The sequence below is a fragment of the Hypomesus transpacificus genome, chromosome 20, assembly GCF_021917145.1.
Source record: "Hypomesus transpacificus isolate Combined female chromosome 20, fHypTra1, whole genome shotgun sequence".
NCBI classification, from domain to species: Eukaryota; Metazoa; Chordata; class Actinopteri; order Osmeriformes; family Osmeridae; genus Hypomesus; species Hypomesus transpacificus.
In genome coordinates this window covers 4,780,555-4,801,592 of record NC_061079.1, presented here as the reverse complement: position 1 = coordinate 4,801,592, position 21,038 = coordinate 4,780,555, and the positions used below count along the sequence as shown (strand labels likewise).

The 21,038-nt window shown below is 43.3% G+C and overlaps 3 protein-coding genes across 3 annotated transcripts; 2 read left to right on the top strand and 1 right to left on the bottom strand.

Moving 5' to 3' along the window:
• Positions 1-1,855, top strand: LOC124482809 (sperm-associated antigen 16 protein). Its single transcript, XM_047043343.1, has 2 exons — positions 1-779; positions 861-1,855. The coding sequence occupies exons 1-2, from the start codon at positions 11-13 to the stop codon at positions 1,853-1,855; spliced, it is 1,764 nt and encodes a 587-aa protein (XP_046899299.1). The 5' UTR covers positions 1-10.
• A 273-nt stretch (positions 1,856-2,128) lies between these two features.
• ccdc82 (coiled-coil domain containing 82) lies at positions 2,129-6,622 on the top strand. Its single transcript, XM_047043274.1, has 7 exons — positions 2,129-2,926; positions 3,089-3,368; positions 3,476-3,568; positions 4,996-5,120; positions 5,284-5,454; positions 5,837-6,028; positions 6,439-6,622. The coding sequence occupies exons 1-7, from the start codon at positions 2,387-2,389 to the stop codon at positions 6,502-6,504; spliced, it is 1,467 nt and encodes a 488-aa protein (XP_046899230.1). The 5' UTR covers positions 2,129-2,386; the 3' UTR covers positions 6,505-6,622.
• A 295-nt stretch (positions 6,623-6,917) lies between these two features.
• Positions 6,918-18,296, bottom strand: tmprss15 (transmembrane serine protease 15). Its single transcript, XM_047043275.1, has 27 exons — positions 18,024-18,296; positions 17,702-17,841; positions 17,482-17,549; positions 17,117-17,268; positions 16,746-16,829; positions 15,923-16,003; positions 15,647-15,763; positions 15,418-15,526; positions 15,055-15,164; positions 14,680-14,817; positions 14,325-14,474; positions 13,815-13,920; positions 12,891-13,062; positions 12,545-12,686; positions 12,005-12,094; positions 11,560-11,685; positions 11,005-11,148; positions 10,686-10,796; positions 10,340-10,472; positions 9,979-10,074; positions 9,612-9,661; positions 9,299-9,476; positions 8,803-8,984; positions 8,505-8,600; positions 7,995-8,134; positions 7,736-7,884; positions 6,918-7,536 (listed from the first exon to the last, which is right to left on the bottom strand). The coding sequence occupies exons 1-27, from the start codon at positions 18,145-18,147 to the stop codon at positions 7,524-7,526; spliced, it is 3,201 nt and encodes a 1,066-aa protein (XP_046899231.1). The 5' UTR covers positions 18,148-18,296; the 3' UTR covers positions 6,918-7,523.
• Positions 18,297-21,038: the final 2,742 nt, after the last annotated feature.

Below are 21,038 nucleotides of genomic sequence, written 5' to 3'. Positions count from 1 at the left end.
CGTGAGAAAAATGTCTGAGACAAGCGAAACTGAACACGAATGTGTAGATGGCCCATATTATCTCGAGGATGTGTCGTTACAGGAGGATTCGGAAGACGATTATCAATATGAGGAAATTATACCTGATGCAGAAAAGAACTTGGTGGAGGGGGAGGAGGACTTCGATGCAATCGTGAGAGCGATGCGAAACGGTAGTAGCTCTACTACTGACGATGCGGAATCAAGGGTGGACAGTACTGCGAAGCAAACCTTCTCCCACCTCCCAGAGGTGGTAAATAACTTTCTCTGCAACTTTCTGGTCCGAAGGGGGCTGAGCAAAACAATGGATTGTTTCCAAGTTGAATGGCATGAGATCGGTCAGAAAGACTTGTTGAAAACCCAACTGGTGGAGCTTGTCCCTGACGCATACACACACAACCAATTACTGGAGAAAGAGCTGAAGGATGTGCTCAGCGAGCGGAACAATTACATACAGGCAGCGTTCAAAGCGAGTGAAACGCTGGTCAAGCTTAAAAAAGAAAGGGATTTCCATCGCCAACAATATCAACGTGTTGCCGAAGAGAAGAACAGACTAGTGGATTGCATGAAACGATTGAAGCAACACTATGCATCATACAAGCCTGCATTAAAACAGTTGAATGATAGGTACCAAGAGGCACTAAAACAGAGAATGATGATAGGCTTAGAGAGGGACAAAGCTTTTCGCCAAACACACAGTTTGGTAGCCACCCTCGATGCACAGTCTACCTCTGCTAGCAGGGCAGCTAACAGAGACTCAGGTCTACCACATGCATCACAGATTCAGAGGAAGCCTGATACGTTGAAGAATAGAAGAATTGTTCTCAATGATCACGATAAAGACCCGACGAAAAGCACAGCTCAGAATCACCCTGATGACTCAGAGTTTCTCGTAAGTAGTCGCGTGAACCCCTACTTGCCACGCATAAAGGCTCTGACTATCACGGAAACCAAAACGTCAGATTTCCACCTCACCAACTCCATCAAAGCCCACACCTTACCAATAAGCTTCCTGGCTCTCCACCCTCACAAGTTTATTTTGGCCTCGTCCAGCGATGACCAGCTGTGGAAGTTGTGGGGCATGCCTGTGGGGGAGATGATCATGACCGGGGAGGGTCACAGTGACTGGCTCTCTGGATGCAGTTTTCACCCAAACGGAGGAAGTTTAGCCACCACTAGCGGTGACACGACGGTCCGAATCTGGGACTTCTCCCGAGGCCGCTGCACTCTCACTCTGGAGGGTCACAGCCATGCCACCTGGGGCTGCTCCTTCCATTCTTGTGGGGACTTTGTGGCATCCTGCTCTATGGACAACACAGCCAAGATATGGGACCTGCAGAGCGAGCGATGCCGGGACACTCTGCGAGGCCACGTTGACTCAGTGAACAGTGTGTCCTTCCTGCCCTACTCTAACACTCTCCTCACCTGCTCTGCAGACAAAACGCTGTCTCTGTGGGACACCAGGGTCAGCCTGTGTGCTCAGACTTTATACGGACACCGCCATTCCTGCAACCATGCCACTTTCAACGCCCTAGGGGACACCGTGGCCTCCTGCGATTCATTTGGAGTGGTCAAGCTGTGGGATGTTAGGAAAGTGGCAACTTTGGTAACCGTGGATACAGGACCGCACTCCAGCAATCAAGTGGCCTTCAGCCCATCAGGAAGGATGCTGGCTATCGCCAGTAACGATTGTTCTGTCAAGATGGTGGAGCTTGCTTCTTCTCAAGTGTCTAGTCTACAAGGGCATGATGACACTGTCCAGAGTGTGACTTTTGATCACAGGGGAGAGAATTTGTTATCAGCAGGGTCAGACGGTACCATTTTTGTCTGGTCATGACAGTGAATATGGCTTTAAATGCTTATAAGGAATTAGTTTGATGCCTAAGCACTTCTCTTGGTAAAGGTTTACTTTTTTTTAAAATTATTTATCTCACAAAAAGTATGCATAGCTATGTATGCAAATGTTTAATAAAAACATGTACAAAACACATTTCACATTATTATTACAGAGCGTCATTTCAGAAATAAAAACATTTCAATTTAGGGATTTATCACATCCCACGGTGCAATTTCTGGAAATAACACTGGACGGCGCTATGTTCCTAGAAGGGTCCTACTTTTGCTGTTGAAGAGGAAATGGGCGTAAGTGGAGCTTCCTTATGACAACAATAACAAAACAAACGTGTAACGAATTCATGTCTTCTAAAAGGATCCAAAAGAGCTAAATTTTAAACATTTTAACATTGAAATCAACGCGCAATCAAATCCACACGGATTATTGTAGCTAGTGAAGAACACGTTGAATGCATCTTGGATAGCTACGAGCTCTCGTTAGCATAGTAACAAGCTAGCTGGCTTAGATCTAAACATGGAGAGCTTATATAAGCGTAGAGTTTACGAGTCTATGAGAAAAAAGAAAGCTGCTGCTTCAAAAAGGAAACCACAGATCGGCTTGTCAGCTCGCCTGCTGGATGATAGTGACGAAGAGTCTTGCGCGAGCACGACCAGCATCAGCTCAGAGAGCGAATATCAGAACGAGGACAGTAGTGGAACCGAGAGAACACCAGACAGCGACGAAGACCAAAGTTCTTCTGGTGGCGATGCTAGCAAGTCCACGGGAAAGCGCACCGTATCCCAGTCTAGTCGCAAGCGTTCAACTCTTCCTGAGAGTTCCTCTGATTCAGACAGCGACGTTGGATCCAAGCCCGCGAGAAAAGTACTTCCCAGAAAACGCATCAAAATACAAAGCCCCGCGTCCGACTCTGATGTTGATGATACTGCGCAAAAGGAGAAGTTAGCAGCTGAGGCTAAGGAAACTGCTGCAAAACGAAAGAAACGGCAGAATAAACTTCTTGCATTATCCAAGAAGATGAAGTCCCGCATCATAAATCGCAGACGCAGACGGAAGGTAGTGTGCATCATTTGTTGATGTGCATGCAACACATGCTCACTGTGACGTGTAGAATAAGCATTTGTGCACATTAATTTACGGGCATAGGTCAATAACCACTGAAACTATTGTGGTTGGGTTGTTTAATGCTGACTGATATTCTACTCTGCTTTCTGTCAGGATTCCGGTGATGAAGAGGACTCCAGTAAGGATGCAGAAGATGGTAGTGAGAAAGAAGAAGACGACGATAAGGATGGAAATGATGATGATAATGACGGTGATAATGACGGTAACGATAATGATCGCACTGCCGATCGCTTGAGAGGCAGCAGCGAGGACGACGAGGTGAAGGACAGTGACAGTCTGAAGGACTTCATCGTTGAAGATGAAGCGAAGAAGGGAGACAATGACGAAGAAAACCTGGAGCCAGACAAGCAGGCGGTCTCTCTCCCACGCCAGTGTGAGTCTTAAGTTGACGCACTGACCTCTGGGGCCTTTCCTTTAATGTCTGAATGTCAAGGCAATGCATAACATAAAGGTGTCCATTTGTCTGTTCTCTTTTCCCAGTCGTCACTGGATCACAGCTCACACACTTCCAAGTGGTAGTCAAAGCTCTTCTTATCAATGTCTTGGATGAGACCTTTCTCAAGTCTCTGTACAGTAAGCAATTTTTTAATACATGCACATCTAAACCATTTCTATTTAGATGGGTGCGTGCTATGTAGCCTCGGTACTTAGTGTAATATGCTGTTGGCTGCATGTATCATCATTTTAGGCCTTTGTGCTCTCTGATTATAATTACAGTGGTTTCAAAAAGTATTCAGATCCCTTGTAGCAAATTTGTGTGGATTAAATTGTAAATGGTTAAACATTACAATTTTGCTGATCGATCTATACTCAGTTCCCCATAATGATTGTTTTTTTCCCCATGAATTCTCAGATGAATCACTTAAATCATGAATTTTTCACGAAAGAATCAAGTCTATTTTAGAAGTTTTTCCGATACTTTGCTGAGGTACTCCAAAATGTGGTCAGGTGCATCCTGGTTTGCCTGAGTTTTCCTTGAGATGTTTACTAGAACTTGATTGTATTCCACCTGGGGTAAAGTGATTTGAAATAATTAACTAAGGTCCCACAAGTCTCAGGAAAAGAACCAAGCCATGAAGTCCAAAGAACTCTTTGTAGACCTCCACAATTAAATGTGGCAAAGCATTGATCAATGCAAGGGTATATAAGGGTATAGTATAGCTTTAAGTATAAACAGCATCAATAATTGTGAAATGGAAGAATATTGGACCCACCAGGACTCTTAGTAGATGTAGCTGGCCAATCAAACTGACTCACTGGGCCAGAATCAACGGTCACTCTAAGCTTTGGAAAGTTCTCTGCAGAAATTAGGGAACTTGCCGGAATGACGACCATCTAAGCGGCAGTCACAGGGAGACTGGTCAGAATAGGGTTGAAGGGTGAATGCATCAGAGGTCCTTAAAGAAAACCATCTCTAGTGTATGCAACCTCAGACTGGGGTGACGGTTCACCTTTCAGCACGACAATGATCCAAAGCACACAGTTAAGACAGTGCTGGAGTGGCTTCGGGACTCAGAAGTCTGTTGACTTCTGGAATGGCCAATCCAAAACTCAGATTCCAACCCCATAGAACAGTGGAGTTACCCAAAGATGGCAGTTCACAGACACTTCCCATCCAATCTGACAGGGCTGAGATGATCTGCCAGGAAGAATGGAATCAACTTTCAAACAAAAAGTTCCAGGTGTTCAAAGCTTGTAGAGACGTACCCAATTAGATTTGCTGCTGTAATTGCTGCCAAAGGTGCATCCACACATTACTGAAGGGTCGGAATACTATTTCAAATAAATATTTATGAGATTTGTAATTATTTTGCAGAAACATGTTTTCACCTTGTCAATATGGGTTACTGAGTGTAGATTAATGAGTAAAAATGTGCCCCCCCCCCCAACACAATAAAATTTGATCAAAGTGAACGGGACTGAATACTTTCTGAAGCCACTATATATGACCAAGCCTTTGTTTGAGTGTGATGTCATCTGAGTGCATCGTCTCTGAGCAGGCGGTGAGAGGACAAAGCGCTACGCTCAGGAGATGAAGTCCTCACTCTTTCATTTTGACGAGCGAACGGTACTCCCACGTCTGGAGAACCTGAAGCAACGCAGTCGCTGGAGCGACCGCTACAAGGTTAGCAGCGATCCGGTGCTAACAGTAAACCTGTGAGCCCCAAAATGTAAAATCCCTTAGAAGAAGGAAAAAAGTACGGAAATCATTTGTATAGGGGTAGGATTCCTTTCAAATGTTTTGGGATACAAAGAGATGTGTGTCTTTTGGCTGGCTGTTCGCACAGGAGAGAGTGGAGTGTTATCCAAAGGTTCGGCTGGTGACCATAACAATTCTGGAGAACAAATGCGAGGCTTGTCAGCTCCAAAGACAGTGCAGCTTCAATGTCAAACTCTCTGGACAACTTTATGACAACAACACACTCCAAGAGGACCACTTCATGCCTAATGACACTCAGGTACTCCATACGAGACCCACCGTTTCATATAAGACTTTAAATACCAAATATACTAATAACATTAACATTGCCTAAAGTCCATGGCGGAAAAAAAACGGAAAAAAAAAATTGGGATGTGACCCATATCTGTCAATGCATCCAAGTATGCTTCTTCAAGATTTACATTTAGTCATTTAGCAGACGCTCTAATCCAGAGCGACTTACAGTAAGTACAGGGACATTCCCCCCGAGGCAAGTAGGGTGAAGTGCCTTGCCCAAGGACACAATGTCATTTGGCACAGCCGGGAATCGATCTAGCAACCTTTAGATTACTAGCCCGATTTCCTAACCGCTCAGCCATCTGACTCCAAATAAGCCACATTAAAAAAATTCTCGTTTGCAGACGTACAGCGTGGGATCCGTCTGTGCCAGCCGAACAGAGGTCTATCACACCCTGAAGCATTTCAAGTACCACTTGTTCCAGCACTGCCGGACTGTTCTGGAAGAGGAGAAGAGCGGGGAGAAGGAGGAAGCAGTGAAGGACACCGTGAACAGGGTGTTCATCAAACTTCAGGATGGGGGCTGGATTTCAGAGGTATTCCGCTCGCCACTCACTTGCCATATTGTCATCCATAAAAAAAAGGCTCTTCATTTTACTCTTTGGGAGTTCTATTTCCCCCCTCCATTTTGATGGATACAAATGCAGGAATTTCACCACTGCTATAGGTGGTGTTAACTCCACTTTGGTAATCAACTAGCCTTGTGCAGCTGACTCCTTGTACGAAATGTGCCTGCCAAAGTAGCAATAAATGTACACAGTTTGGTGCAACAGAACTGAATAATAACTGAAATAAAAAGAACCACAACGCACTAGGATATTAAACCATACTACAGTCTTCTAATATCTGTCCACATACCAAGGATGACCTTTTGACCGGCCTGTGTTGTGCATAGGAATACTTTACTGAACCGATCTGATTTATTGCGCTTGCTCCTCTCTTTCAGCAATTTGAGAAATTCCAGGATCACATCAACGACGCTGATTTATTCCAGGAAGAGAAGCTAGACTGAAGGAAGAGTTGAGGTCAATGGGGATTCAAGGATTCATCTGCAACATACAGTATACACTTATCTAACATCTGCTGTACATTTTGCACACTGCTTGGAAAACATACGTGTAGTATTAAAACATTTTAAAGGGTTTTGTTGCTAAGATACAAAGACATATTTTTTTTCTTTCCAATTTGTTTCCTTAATATGTACAATTGAATACCTTCTTGTCAAGTTGCTCTAGTAAGCAGGATCAAAGAAATAACCAGCTAGCTGTTTAGAATATGCTAATTGCTACCAGGCTCTCCTTACCATCAGTGCATCTCTATCAGACTTGGCTACCACATCAATCCTGCTTCATGAAGCACCAATGTAGTATATTCATTTTATATAGCAAGACATACTGTATTCACTTCCAAACTTTTGACTGGATAGTGCTTGTTGTGACAAAGGTCCAGTACTACAGTGGTGTGACAAATATTGGGACTTTTTAGTCTAAATAAACAAGAACTCACAGTCTGGTGTCTTTTTATCTTCTGTAATAGAAAAATTTGATTTGATGCAATTGACCAAAAACAGTTGACCTCAAACAACCCTATGAGTGAATTTTTCACAAATGCTTCAACCGTATCCTAGCAGAAATATATCAAACCGTACAAGGTGCAAGTAAAGTAGAATTCTCCAAAGTCACTTAATCACAACTTCTGCATCTTTAGTTAATAATGACACACAAATGGATTTTCTTCCATGATAAATAGACTTTGTTTTGGTTGTAATGCCAATATTAAAAAAATACATTCTCACACAAACTAAAAAATTATTTGGGGCTACGATAAGCAAGGGAGGTTGAAAAGCACTGCTATCATGTTAATGTGTGGTGGAACCCAGCATTTACATTGAAGAGATTATTTCAACTCATCACACCTGACACTCCGATTAAGTTAATTGAATCCGATTAAGCTAATTGAAGGATTGAATGCTCAAGTCCGACGAGACAGCGCAGGATTCGGCTTTCTTCCCAAGTCCCAAGACTTCCGGCGTCACAAAAAACGCCTTATATCAGGGGTGTCGTACTCCGGTCCTCGAGGGCCGCTGTCCTGCATGTTTTAGATGTTTCCCTGCTCCAACACACCTGATTCAATTAAAAGGGTTGTTATAACGACCATTCATTCGAATCAGGTGAGCTGGATCAGGGAAACATCTAAAACATGCAGGACAGCGGCCCTCGAGGACCGGAGCTCGACACCCCTGCCTTATATGGATGATCCAGTCAATGAACTGGGACACCAGGGCATAAACACCAGGCCGCTGGGGTCGGCCACACCCTACCCCAAAAGACACCACGCCTGCCAGCAACCAATAGCCATCCTCTTCACACATCAGCGGACCCCCAGAGTCCCCCTAGAAACACCAATCAGAGGATACAGTCAGAGCACGGAAAAAAGGAAACATGTCGAATATCATGCTGTGTGTCTCCAGAACGGTATTAGCTGATGTCAAGTTCACAGCACCTGGCAGGTGTCCACTCCCCCTTCAGGGTAGCCTGCACAAACCATCCTGGTTGTGATGTTGTACTCAGGCAGCAGCCTCTGGCACTCTGACCTGTCCACCAGGGGCAGCGCAGCCTGCTGTAACACGTTAGCGACTGAGCCTGAAAGGAAGTGACATTTCGCCAGTGACAGTACAGAATCCTGTACTATAAAACGTTCACATCCTCAAAATGTATTGAATATCAGAAAACACACATCCTCAAATAAAATGGGTATCGTATCAATTTGCCTGCATGCAAGGCCTGGGGTGAAATCAGTGTCATATGAAAAAGGGAGAATCATTCAGAAATTAATACAAGTAATAATATTTATAATATGTTGATGCCCAAATAAAATAAAAACATTAAACCTTAGTACACATGTTCGGTTCAATTAGTTTAGTTTCAGTTTTATTTACATACTTGTTTGGCCCTGTTGGCCTTGCTGCAAAATTTGATTCATGTGTTTACAATTTCTTATTAAAATACTGACCTCCTTCTGCTACCCTTCCCCAGCCAGCGATAAAACAGTCCCTCCCAGCCTCAAATTGCTGGTTACTTCTTGGCAGACATATAGGCTGAATGTAATCTGTGTGCAAAAAAACAAGTTATCAGGGTGTGTTTCTCTGTTACTGGAGAGTTACTCTGAGAGTTACTCTGAGAGTTACTCTGTTACTGGAGAGTTACTCTGAGATTTACTCTGAGATTTACTCTGTTACTGGAGAGTTACTCTGAGTTACTCTGAGAGTTACTCTGAGAGTTACTCTGTTACTGCAGTGCTGATAGTCCACCTGTGAAGTTGACAGGTGTTTCAAGGTGCATCATTGCAATGTCCGCCTCCTTGGTCCTCCTGTTGTAGTGTTTGTTTATGATAATCTTGTCGATGCTGACGGTGTGTGTGTGGTTGGAGTTCAGTGCATCCTGGGAGTGTAGGCCCAGGACTGCTCTCCAGTAGGACAGATGATTGTTCTTCCTGCAGGATCAGGGAGTCATAAGGTATAGCGACATATGCACAGACAACACATGTATCGGACAATAACAGCGACATGAGAACACAAGCATACACTTAAGAATATGTGTACACTGTGTTAAAACAGAGACAGGGAGAAAGACAGACAGAGAGAGAGAGAGAGAGAATTTGAAAACAGAATTATACCAGAATGAATTTACCAAAAGCACAAGAGTGCTGATCTACAATCACGTGCTATTGAATTAGGTCATGACCTATTCCTAGGTCAGCACACGTGCTCAAACGCTTTACAAATACTCAGACGTGACCCTCCTCACCCATAGACACAGTGTGCCGCAGTGACCAGCCACTCATTGTCAATTAGCGAAGCTCCACACACATGACGGCCCCTCCAATGAAGAGACACGATCCATGGCCACGCCTTTTCCTGAGAGTCAACTCCTCCCACCACTCTCCCGGACACGGTCCCGTTGTCGACCAGGCGGGAACCACAAGCTAAAATCCACAAAGAAGTCCTTACAAAAAGTGCCCTCTCTGTTTCATATAAAACTAAGGTGTTGTAACGACGATTTAATAAACACTAGGACAAAATATGATAACGTTATGATCTGAGTTGGTGTTGCTACTCACGCTGATTGTCACAGAGCAGAGATGCAATCTCTTCCCCAGCACATGTTTCACTTCAGAGAGAATACAGTAAAGCAGATGTTGTCAGCAGCAGTCAATTATGGGATGTTGTTTTCATTTATAATGGTATCAAGATTCCAGATTTTTTCTTTGTCACATACATGATTATGCATGGTACAATATGCAGTGACATGTGTTGTTGTACCTGCAACCACAGAAATAAAATAAAAGGAGACTCAGTGTTGTATTGTTGAAGAGTTATGTTTTTAACCTTCATTCGTGGATTCAAGGGAGTCGTACAACTACTGCACTAATGTGCTACATGAATGTAGGCATGAAGCCTTGCCCCAGTGTCTCAGTTGTCGTGTACCTGAATGCCAATTTAAAGGATCCGTCATCTTTATTTTGCACTGTGGCGAAGGGGGAATCCTGGGCTAAGGCAGGGACAGGTAGGACGTTTCCTGACCTGAAACACATCATTAATGAACACAAAGACTGAACTGATTCAGTGTGATTTAATTGGGCACACACATGCAATGATCTCTCTTATGTTTCCTAACTGTATTCTGTCATTCTGTGACTGCCCCACACACTTACACATGGATCATTTGTCTCCTGTTTCACACTTTCTTCTCACTCTCCAAAAGTCGCTCTCCAAAAATCCCATGCATGATGCACACACAACCAAACGTTCCTGCTGCCAAACATTAAAAATGCTACTTTGCTCCCACCTGTAGCCCAGGTGGCGGCACAGAAGGTTGGACAACGGGGTTGTCCAATTCTCTGCACAGGCGGTGTACCGGGAGCTGTGGACCTGGAACTGAACACGGCTGTGACTGGAGCCATTCACAGACACGAAATGCACTAAAACAGACAACCATAGCACAGTAACTGTCAGACTAATAGAGATTCTTTGAAACATGGCTATAGGTTGTCACGCGTTGTATGGGTCGTGAATGGGATGCTGGTCTGCTTAGAGTCTATGTGTCAGAATACTTGTTTTTTTTGTTGAGTTTGTTATTGATCCTTGTTGTTGATTGGTCACATTGTAGTTGGGGTGTTGAGGGGTTAACTGACCACAGTGCGCTTCGTCTGAAGCGTCAGGGCAGTCTGGCTGCCCGTCACACACGCTGTTGTTGGAGAGGCACTCTCCCGAGCTGCACTGAAACTGTCCTGCTGCACAGGGCTCTGGGTAGACATGACAACATCGGGTCATTTGATTGGTTGAGGTGAGACTATATGAGGAGACTATAAAAATAGTAATAATTTGATAACCTAATGTTAACCTAAGGTTAGGACCTCCTGGAAAATGATTTATTTTCAGTTTTTTCAGTCAATTCCCCTGTACTGAATGTCAATAAAACTCATTCATCTCGTCTCAGTATCCAAGTCTTACCGGGCATGCCCAGCCTTAGGCCAGTGGTGAAGTTGGCATTGAAGCCTCTTCCAGATCCGGAGCTGTCTGTGAAGAACATCACCGTCATCTGATTGGTTGTGGAGATCACATCTGGAGAGGGGCCTTTGGTGCCAGAGTAAACACCTGAAACCGAACCAACAAAATGGATGCGACCACAGTTAACTTCTTTGTGGCAATGTCTACAGTTCAGTGTGGTGCAGGGCATGCACTTAAACCGTATTTTTAACATGACGAACAAGAATACGAATGTAATTTGATACAGAATATGTGATTTGCTGCATGGTCTGAAGACATGTGATTCCAACCATCGAATTTAAATGTTTGTGTGTACTATAGAGATGTAGGTGTTGCCTGAGTTGAATCCTAGCTCCTCTATATGGTCCATACATGAACTAACTAGCTATCATCTTCCTTTCCTTGGAACACCATTCAAAAAAGAGTTCTGTAGTCGTGGTCAATGTGGTGGCAGTTACAACATTCCTTTGTAAATAACATTGATCCACAGAGATAATACAATGCTTCGATCAGACCCACCGAGCAACTCAGACTGCAGTCCAGCTCCGTCCCTCACCTCCACCATGTCATAGGTTCCCTCTACATCGAAATCCAGGAAGTGAAGCTGGATGTTCCATCCCTCCCTGGCATGTAGAATCCACATGCCTGGCCCCAAGACAAACATAATATGTACAAAAAACAAACCTACGAAATCTACAGAAGAATGTACATTGTCTACGTCATGGGGTCTCCAACCCTGTTCCTTGAGAGCTAACTGCCTGTAAGTTTTCCTCCAACCCTGATCTAGCACACCTGATTCTAATAATTATCTGGTTGGTCAGATAACTTGTTGTTGAATCAGGACAAGTAATTGTGGTTGGAGAAAAGACAAACAGGCAGCAGGTAGCTCTCCAGGAACAGGGTTGGAGAGCCCCGGTCTACATGAAACAGACATCACAATCAATGCAGTGTTACGTCTACATACAGTTAGCACCGTCTCCGTAGGAGTGAGGGTAGTTAGGGGAGCTGAAGGTCGAGTTGGGCTCCCACAGGTCAAACGGACCTCCACAGTCAGCTGTGGTAAAAAAAAAAAAAAACGGAACATTTACATTTAGTCATTTAGCAGACGCTCTTATCCAGAGCGACTTACAGTAAGTACAGGGACAGTCCCCCCGAGGCAAGTAGGGTGAAGTGCCTTTACCAAGGACACAACGTCATTGCCTTGTCGGGAATCGACCGGCAACCTTTGGATTTCTAGCCCAATTCCCTAACCGCTCAGCCACCTGACTCCCCCAAATCATTCTTTGATATCCTGTCCTGCTTTACGCGGTAAAACAGGAACACACACGGGCAACCGCCTCGTTAGCAGGTGAAGAGAGGGTGTCAGAGTACGGCAACCTTTGGGGAACATCGTACCGAGGGAACGATGAGTTACGGGTGAGTGATTTAGACATTGTTGTTGAGAAGGTAATACTGTAGGTGGCGAGTGTGAGAGGGTGCGTTCGGGGGCTCGGCAGTTTCATACAGGGAACAGGTGGAGGCGTCGTTGGGGTGGGAACCACCGTCGGTTCTACTGGGTCGCCGTCGCAGGGACCCGTGGTCATGCTGATGTCATCAAGGGCAATATCATTCCTCATTCCTCCTCTCTTTTGGGCTTCGAACACCACCTGGAGAAACCACAGGAGAGGACGGTAAACGATATTTTGGCGCGTGCATCATTTGAATCCCTTTTATCCACCATGTACGTGTGCATCTACAGAATTCGAAATTGGAACTATCCTTTGATCAATACCAATGCACGCACAAACACATTGGGTTTCATCCCATTCATTCCGACCACAGCCTGTAAACGTGTGAAGGAGTATACTGACTGTCGCGTTGGTTGTGTTCTGGAGGGTGGCTTGGCCGTAGTTCCAGTTGTTCCCATAATTGCCTTCCTTCTGGAACACCACTGTTACCGGAGCCTCATCCCCACCCGCGGATTCCGGTCGCTTCTGTAGCAGAATCCTGAGGCGATGGACGTCCTCCCCGTACATGTGGTACCTGCAGGAGGAAAACAGCAGAGTCAAACTGTTCAGAGACACACTGGACAGATCCTCCACCAGTGGTGGATCAAGGGTGTACGGATAAACTCAAGTTAAAACGTATGTATTTTATAAACAGTTTTTTCTTGTTATCTACTTCAACTGGTCCACTCATTACAACCTACATGCCAGCTACTCCATCTCATGCTCTGGGTACATAGCACAGTACTACCACCTTTCACAGTAGTACATCATAGGACATGTAGTCTCTATAACAGTGTCATAGCTATGTTTATTGCCTTTATGTCAAAAAGGTTCCCTATGAAAAGATCCAATACCTGAAAAACAGCTTTGGCATTGAGATTTAAGGTAGAATGGCAAGGAGAACCATAATTACTCCTTATTCTTATTTTTTACCAAATAGTATTTTATTCATACTCTGGTTCCCTTCATTTTCTAGGTAATATGTATGAATTTACATCCTAAAATGTTGTAATGCAGTATTGATTAACATACAACCTTGATTACAAGACTGCAAACGCAATCTTGGTCAGGATGAATAAAACATATTTAATCAGCCCTAATAAAAGTAATACAGTATGATTGTTTAACAAATGTGCTATCAGGGTGGGATAGATTAGATGATTTTCCATTGGCAATTTGTTAATCCTGATCAGTAGGTCACGTTTTACTTCATCATAATCTGGGATAATGACACCGCTACAGATGACACAGATTACATTCATGAGTGGAAGAGGAGGAGATACTTACCAGAACCTGAGACATGAAAAGTCATTTTCATGAGTCAGAGGGATGCTGTGTATCTGGAAGGTCTTCTCCCATTGGCCAGGGCTTGTAGGAGTCACAATGTAGTAGCCTGAGTGGAACAGTCATGCAGCTGGCAATTAGACTAGCGGGATTGAGTACATACAGTCCATAAATTTAGTTATTTTTATTTAGACTAATCATATTGTTGTGGTAGTTGTATCAAGCAAATGAAAAATGTGTAGAGTGCAGAGGAAAATATCAGATCTTTGGTCTGGACAGACTTCTCTCATTCCTTCTTTCCCTTTTTCTTTCCAGACCTCAGGGAAAAGCTAATCAGGTTTAGGTCCGAGACGAACCAAATGACAACCAGTCTTTTGGTAAACTGTTATGTGCTGTCTTGCCATAACCATCTTGGAATACGGGTTTTCAAATACCTAAATATAAATCTGTCCAAAGTCAATCAAACAAGCATATCACACTGGATAAATACTACATTGTCCCACCCCAACACACCTGATAGATTCCCCATGGTGTGGTCAAAGTCAGGGCCAGTGAGTGGGGGAAAGGTCGGGGCATTGGTGCGTATCCAGTTCCCATCATCCTCTGGTTCTTGTCTCCAGAAACACATGCTCTCCTCAAAGGAGCAGTTTATCTTCTCTTCGTCTTAGATGGGGCAGAGCGACACTGTCTGTTAAAAAAAAACTCTAGAACAAGTCAGCCAGTTTACATGGCTATTGTAATGTAGCCATATTTAGGGATAATAGCCATACTGTGTTATATTATTTTGTTTATCTTACACAAAGTAAATATACTGTATCTTTATATATAAATTAAAAAATTAAGTTGAGGAATTATTTTTATAATTTACTTGAGATGTCACTTATGTTGTATGAGGAGTAGGAGGCATTGAAGCCTGGTAGATGGTTGATGTCATCAGAGGAGAACTGTGCTGTGGCCGTGTCAGAGAACAGCCACACTGCCCCTGGGGACGACCCTGACAGAGTATCTAAAACAATACATGCACCGTGCTTAGTTAAGGATCGTATTTCTAGAAAAATCTAAGTTGTTTTTAAAACTAGAATTGACAGCAGAATCAACTGAGTGGACAACATGAAATTCTGTGTGGAAAATACCATACCATGCACACTAAAACCGACAGGCCAAGTATTTCTGTTAACTATTCTAGATCTAAGTACATGTTTTATTTAGCAGTAGCCCATATTGAATTATATACTGTACATACACATTAGTATTTTGTCTCGTCCAGCACCCTCATACAGTTGGAGGGTGTCTCTTTCCTCTTCTGTGTGAAACGATGAGAAATCAATCTTTATCGCCAGTCCTCTCGGTACTCTAAACCAGGGAAGAAAGAATATGAGGACAATCTGCAAAGCACCTACACCTAATCACTGGAGAAGAGAAGCAACACAAATACAGTTACACATCAGAGAGTTGCTGGTGAATGCCACAGGGGGGAGTACAGGAGGAATTGGACAACGGGGAGTGAAGGGAAAACTTGAATGCTGGAGAAATACAAAATATAAAGTTTGAATGAAAGGTTTTGAGTAAAAGTAGAAACTAACAGTTGGGCACAATGCGGGCCTACCGTATAATCCAGCGGCAGACCGTGTCATTGGTGTAAGGGAGAGGGAAGTTGTCAGAGTGGAAGGACCCCGAAGAGCCATTCAGAAGGAACCGCCCATCACATTTTGTTGCTATGGACACATGTAAAGAGACACAATGTAAGTGTTGGAATACGTCATCTTTTCATGTTGAAGGGGGAGTTGAAGAATGTAAACAAAACTACAGCCATGTCTCCCCACACTAAGTCTTACCACAGAGGGAGTGATTTTCATCGGAGCCATCGGGACAGTTGGGAACTCCATCGCAGAACAGCGTTGTGGGTGCACATGTGACGCCGTCACCACAGGCCATCTGATATGGCCCACAGACTGGTTGACATACGAAAGGCAATGAACATAGCTACTGCGCTGCTATAGAGACAAACATTTTGTACGATATTGATGTCCTATACTGTACTGCTGTGAGAGGTAGTAGCGGTTGTAGGGAGTGTGCATCATCTAATACAGATTTCCCGTGAGCGATCTCACCCAGAGCGGTAGATGTTGTAGACGGAATGTCGGTTGTAAACAGCGGCTCAGTTGTAGCTGGCCGGGCTGTAGTTTGAATGTCTATAGCAAAACAGAAACATGTATTGTGTTGTATATTCTCTGCATTCTGTTACAGTGTGTCTCCATCTGAACTGTCTCGTAGTGAGTCATGCTCGTGCTGGAATGTGTGCCGCTGGAGTACTTTTATCAATCTTTTGAAACACCTTTGACAACTTCAACACTTTTTAGACACCTTAACTGTGTCTACCACTGATTTTGAGACAAAAACTATGTAGCCTAACTGTAGTCTTAAGTGTTTCGATTCATATGTGATTATCAAAATAACATTTCCATGCATTCCTCTTTTCTTGTATACAACATGGTCAGCATAGGATAATTAATATAATAACATTAGCCTATATATAGACGGGTGACAAATATAAAAAACTGAGTAAATGAGTAGAGAAGCATGACAAATGCCGATGGATTCATACAGGTGTCATGTGTAATTAAGCAATGAACATCCTATCATGCTTGGACATGGCATGTCTTAAAATGTTGAGTAGGCCCAGTTTACCTCGATTTCAAAATGGCAAGGGGATGAGATCAGAGATAGGTTTCAGTAGAAACAATGATTCAAGTCTGCCTTTAGTTCTGGGAATGAAACCAGTGTATAAGGGAGGACACTGTGGTTAAAAGGACACATTTGATGAAAAAAACTGAAGCAACTCCTATTCCATGCCAATGTCCGATGAATTTTGACACTGTGTCATAGAGCAACAAACAAGATACTATGAACTATGTATTGTCAAATGTTTCTCACCTTGAGTAGTGGAAGAAATGGAAGGAAGGTGTGTTGAACTGGGAAGCAAAGTTGAAGAGAGAGGCTCAGCTGTAGTTTGGATTTCTGTAAATAAAACAAAACCAATTGTTGAAATTCCTAAATGTGCCTTAGGCTTCGGCATGTGTTGCCATCTTTCTTCATCTCTACGTCAAAACAATTTAGGAAACCACAGTTTGCTTTGCGTTTGTCTTGTCGTAAGAATTTCACTGCCCAGTCTGACCCTGTGTTGTTCTGTGCATCTGACAATAAAAGACTTGAACGTTATTTGAGAAGACGTCCTGATTGTAATGATATGATCGACAACCTCCATGCGAACAACTAGAAGGGGGCGTCAGACAGCGACGTTCTACCTGTGATTTGGAGGCTCCGGATGTCAATGACAAGGCCTCCCTCTGCCCCACCTCCGACTCCCTGGAGACCAGCCACCAGCTCAAGCTCTGCCTTCTTTGCCTCCACGCTCTGATGGAAGTCTAGGCTGAATGTCGCCACCACGCTGCCGTTGCTGTGACAGGATGTGAAGGTATTCATGGTCAAAATAGGAAGCTTGGAAATAAATAAAGATTCAGGATGGTGTGAGTTTAGCTTTGCCTGTCATCTGCAGGTGTAGGGGGCAGGGGTGGGTGCATCGTTTGAACAAGATGTTAGGAAAAGGATGTGATCTTTTCACTAGTCAGCAATAACACTGTCATGCTTTTTATACCGGTCCTTATCTTACCTGAAATCCAAAACTTGACAGGCCTTGAATTCTTCACTGAGCTGGCTAATGCCATAAGCCTCAGATATCTGTGAAGAAGCGAGCAGTATTTGACTGATTGGTGAAGCATGAGAAAACGTGTGTGTTTAACATGGTGCGTGCAGTATATTCAGAGAGTAGTGAAGCATCACATCTTTTGTGCGTGAAACATAAAGAAAAACAGAGGAACGGGTTCTCTCACCAGCTGCTGTGTGTCGAAGGCCAGGGCTTTGAACTGAAGGCTTTGCTTGTCTTGGAGGTCTTCAGTGAACACAGCTCCCTCTGTGATGACCATTCTCCCTCTGAGGCTGGTGTCAGTAGGCGGCGGTTGCCCCACGTCCGCTGAGCCCGACAAACACACACCACACACACACAAACACACACCACGCACACAAACACACACCACACACACACACACGTTACTTAAAGACCCATGGACCTGTGGCAAATTTAAACGTCCACTTTTTCCGGAATGTACCGTGGAGACAGAAGGACTGTGACAGGACTTTGAGAAGGGGTCTTACATTCAGGGTGCAGGGCAACCCAGGCGACGATTTGCAAGGCCACACACACCACCAGCAGAGCAGCACACAGCACACTCAGGGACACCTCCATGGAGGACCAGCGACGTTTGCCACAACTAAACATAATCGCTGTCACCGTTCTCTTTACTTATCACGCCGTAAACTTTGATCGCTATTTAAATTCCAGGGTATCTCCCTCTGTTGCTATTAACTAACCTTTGTCCAGTGTAGTGAGTCTCAAATATTGTCTTTTAGAAAGTATCCCCAAGTTCATTACTGTCTTTAACGTGAACGTCAAGTGTCTTCCCTTTGGTTCATGACATATATTTAGACTGCTCGAAGCTTCTGAGCTACTCATTTATAACTAATTGGCCTTTTTATCTCAAGAAGAGGCTGTAAAGCTCCATATTTGATATTCTACAATAAATGGAACAACTAATCGTAAGTAATAATCCTAAGAGACTAATAGGCTCAAGCACACAGAGTGAAGATATAGAAATGGTACTGGGATAGGCTGGTCCGACCTATCGATTGATAGATATATCTGACCGTGTCAGTAAGCAATTTATAGAAAATGATGACCTTTTATGCCTTGCTTAATAGTTTTATGACAATGTTACGTCATGGAATTGCAAGTTCCTGCTACGTATCCCAACTGTTGTGACACAAACAATCGTATAAGTCAGAGCCGTTTTATGTCCGACTCTGTCACTTCACCTCAGACACAGAATCTCTTGAAGGAAATGCCGACCAGCAGGTATCAACACAGTCAAACATTAACCCAATCAAAGTTTTCTGCAACATTTATCTGTGTACCAGAGTTCAGTTTTTAATAAAAGTGTCAATCACCGTTTTTACAGCCTCTCTTTATACAGGCTCTTAAGTACAATGGCAGAAAACAACCTTTAAAAAGTTTAGTGTAATCTTTGCCTTTCAGCCCTCGGCAATCAACAAATATAAATGTTAATCAAAGACTCCCATTAAATATGCAATTTATTTAGGTGTAAAGTTTGAGGACAAATATACTTCCATACATTAAAGTTGCAAATAACTATGCAAATTCACAACTATTAGATATATCTAAAGAAAATGTATTAAGCTCACATTTGAAACATTTACATTAGATTTTAGTATGTACTTTTCTGCCTAAAACAAAATCAAGGCCTAAAACAAAACCTGGCAAGCAGCTAAAAACAACAACAATAGTAACTATTACTATAACAAAACAACAGCATCAAGGGCCCACTGAGTGAAAAGAGCAAAGGGTGAATAATACTATGAGTGAGTTCATCATATTCAATGACATAAAAAATCTTCTTGCACAAGTTGGACAGGATACAACAACAATGTGTTACTATTGACTACACTGTTAATGAGAGCTTTCATTGAAGGGGATTTTAATAAATATTGGAGATATTTTCAAACAGAGAAATAATCAGTGATAGAGTCTATAGTTATACACATATCAGATAAGAAGAATCTCCATATAGTTCAAAAGAAAAATAAGCTCTGAGGTGATCCATTAGTACCCCAAGTCATGAGAGCAGAGGTATGATGGTTTGAAACTGGTTGTTACCACTGAACGTTGATGCCACGCTGTCTAAGAGTAATGAAGAGCATTGTCGGAGTCCTTCAAGAACGAAAGTCATTGAATAATTTTACATACATTTTACAGCTCTTGCGGTATTTGACACTTGCGTGCGTATCATTTACATGTGACATTTGGCAGAAGACTGATACACATTTCAAATGCAAATAGTTTCTAGTGTTACCTTGACAGACTGACAGTTAATCAAATATCAGAGTGGGGTTGATGCTGATGAGTCCCAGACTTCTGGCTGTCATCGCATGTCAATGATAAGCATGCAAGTATCGACTGAAACATTGACAGTTTTAATGTCAAAAGATTAAAGGACTTGGTCTTATGTCAAGTCAAGTTTATTTCCATAGCACTGTTAAAAACATCCAGTGTCAGCCAAAGTGCTGTACAATCAGCTGCTAAGGCAAAATAATGCATCTAAATAACACATACACAGACATTTACTATAACATTTCAGCATTTACATCTTTAGTCCCAAAAATGGGGGAGTAATGTATGAAAGGTTTTGCATTTCCTAAATGTTTCATTCAACATGTGGGTTTAAATACATTTAAATTCAACTTCATAAGGTGCAAGAGTACAGATACAAAATAACAACTTTTAGTTTAGGTTTCTGGTTTTGCCTGGCCCAAGTGATTTCTGTCTGTCTCGATGGGAGGGTTCCACTCATGGTTTCGTCTCTCTCTCCTGGCTTCCTGCTCTCCTGTTGCTCCCAATCACTCAGCTGTTGTCAATTGTGTAATCACCCTGTCTGCCTGTTTACTGGGGTGGCCAATCCTGGTCCTCGAGGGCCGCCGTCCTGCATGTTTTAGATGTTTCCCTGCTCCAGCACACCTGATTCAAATGAATGGGTCGTTATCAAGCTCTGTGGAAGCTTGATAAAGTTAATGTGGCTGTTCCTGCAGTGGTCCTGTATTCAGGATTAAACGTTTAGTTCTTGTGATCCTGCCTTGGTCTCCTTGTGTTTGGGTCGACGCCCTGCACTCACTCATGACACTCTCTGGACCCAATGTATGTAGGGGAGTCACTGTCACTGGTCTACCAGAGCTGTACCAAAGCTTGTTCTGCCTACTTAGAGTGAAGTGCCGGTAGTACCTCAGTTGGGACAGTAGGTGTCGCTATACCTTCTATAAATCCTCATGGACTCATGGGGATGGGACTATGATCTTCTGTCAAATGCTCTACCACTGAACAACACAATCTCTTTCTAATGCAACATCAAATGTTGTGACAATCTCGTTTCCACGTTGTTAAGTATGTGCTGTGCGAAGCGAGTGTTTGGTTACAGTGCTCTAAAACATTCGATATCAGACATAAGAGACGTTAAACATCGACCAACGAGCGCAAGAGGAATTTGTCACCTGTCTGCCCTGCAGCAGGTGGGTGCGGTCTGGCCTGTGAGAGTAGGTGGAGAG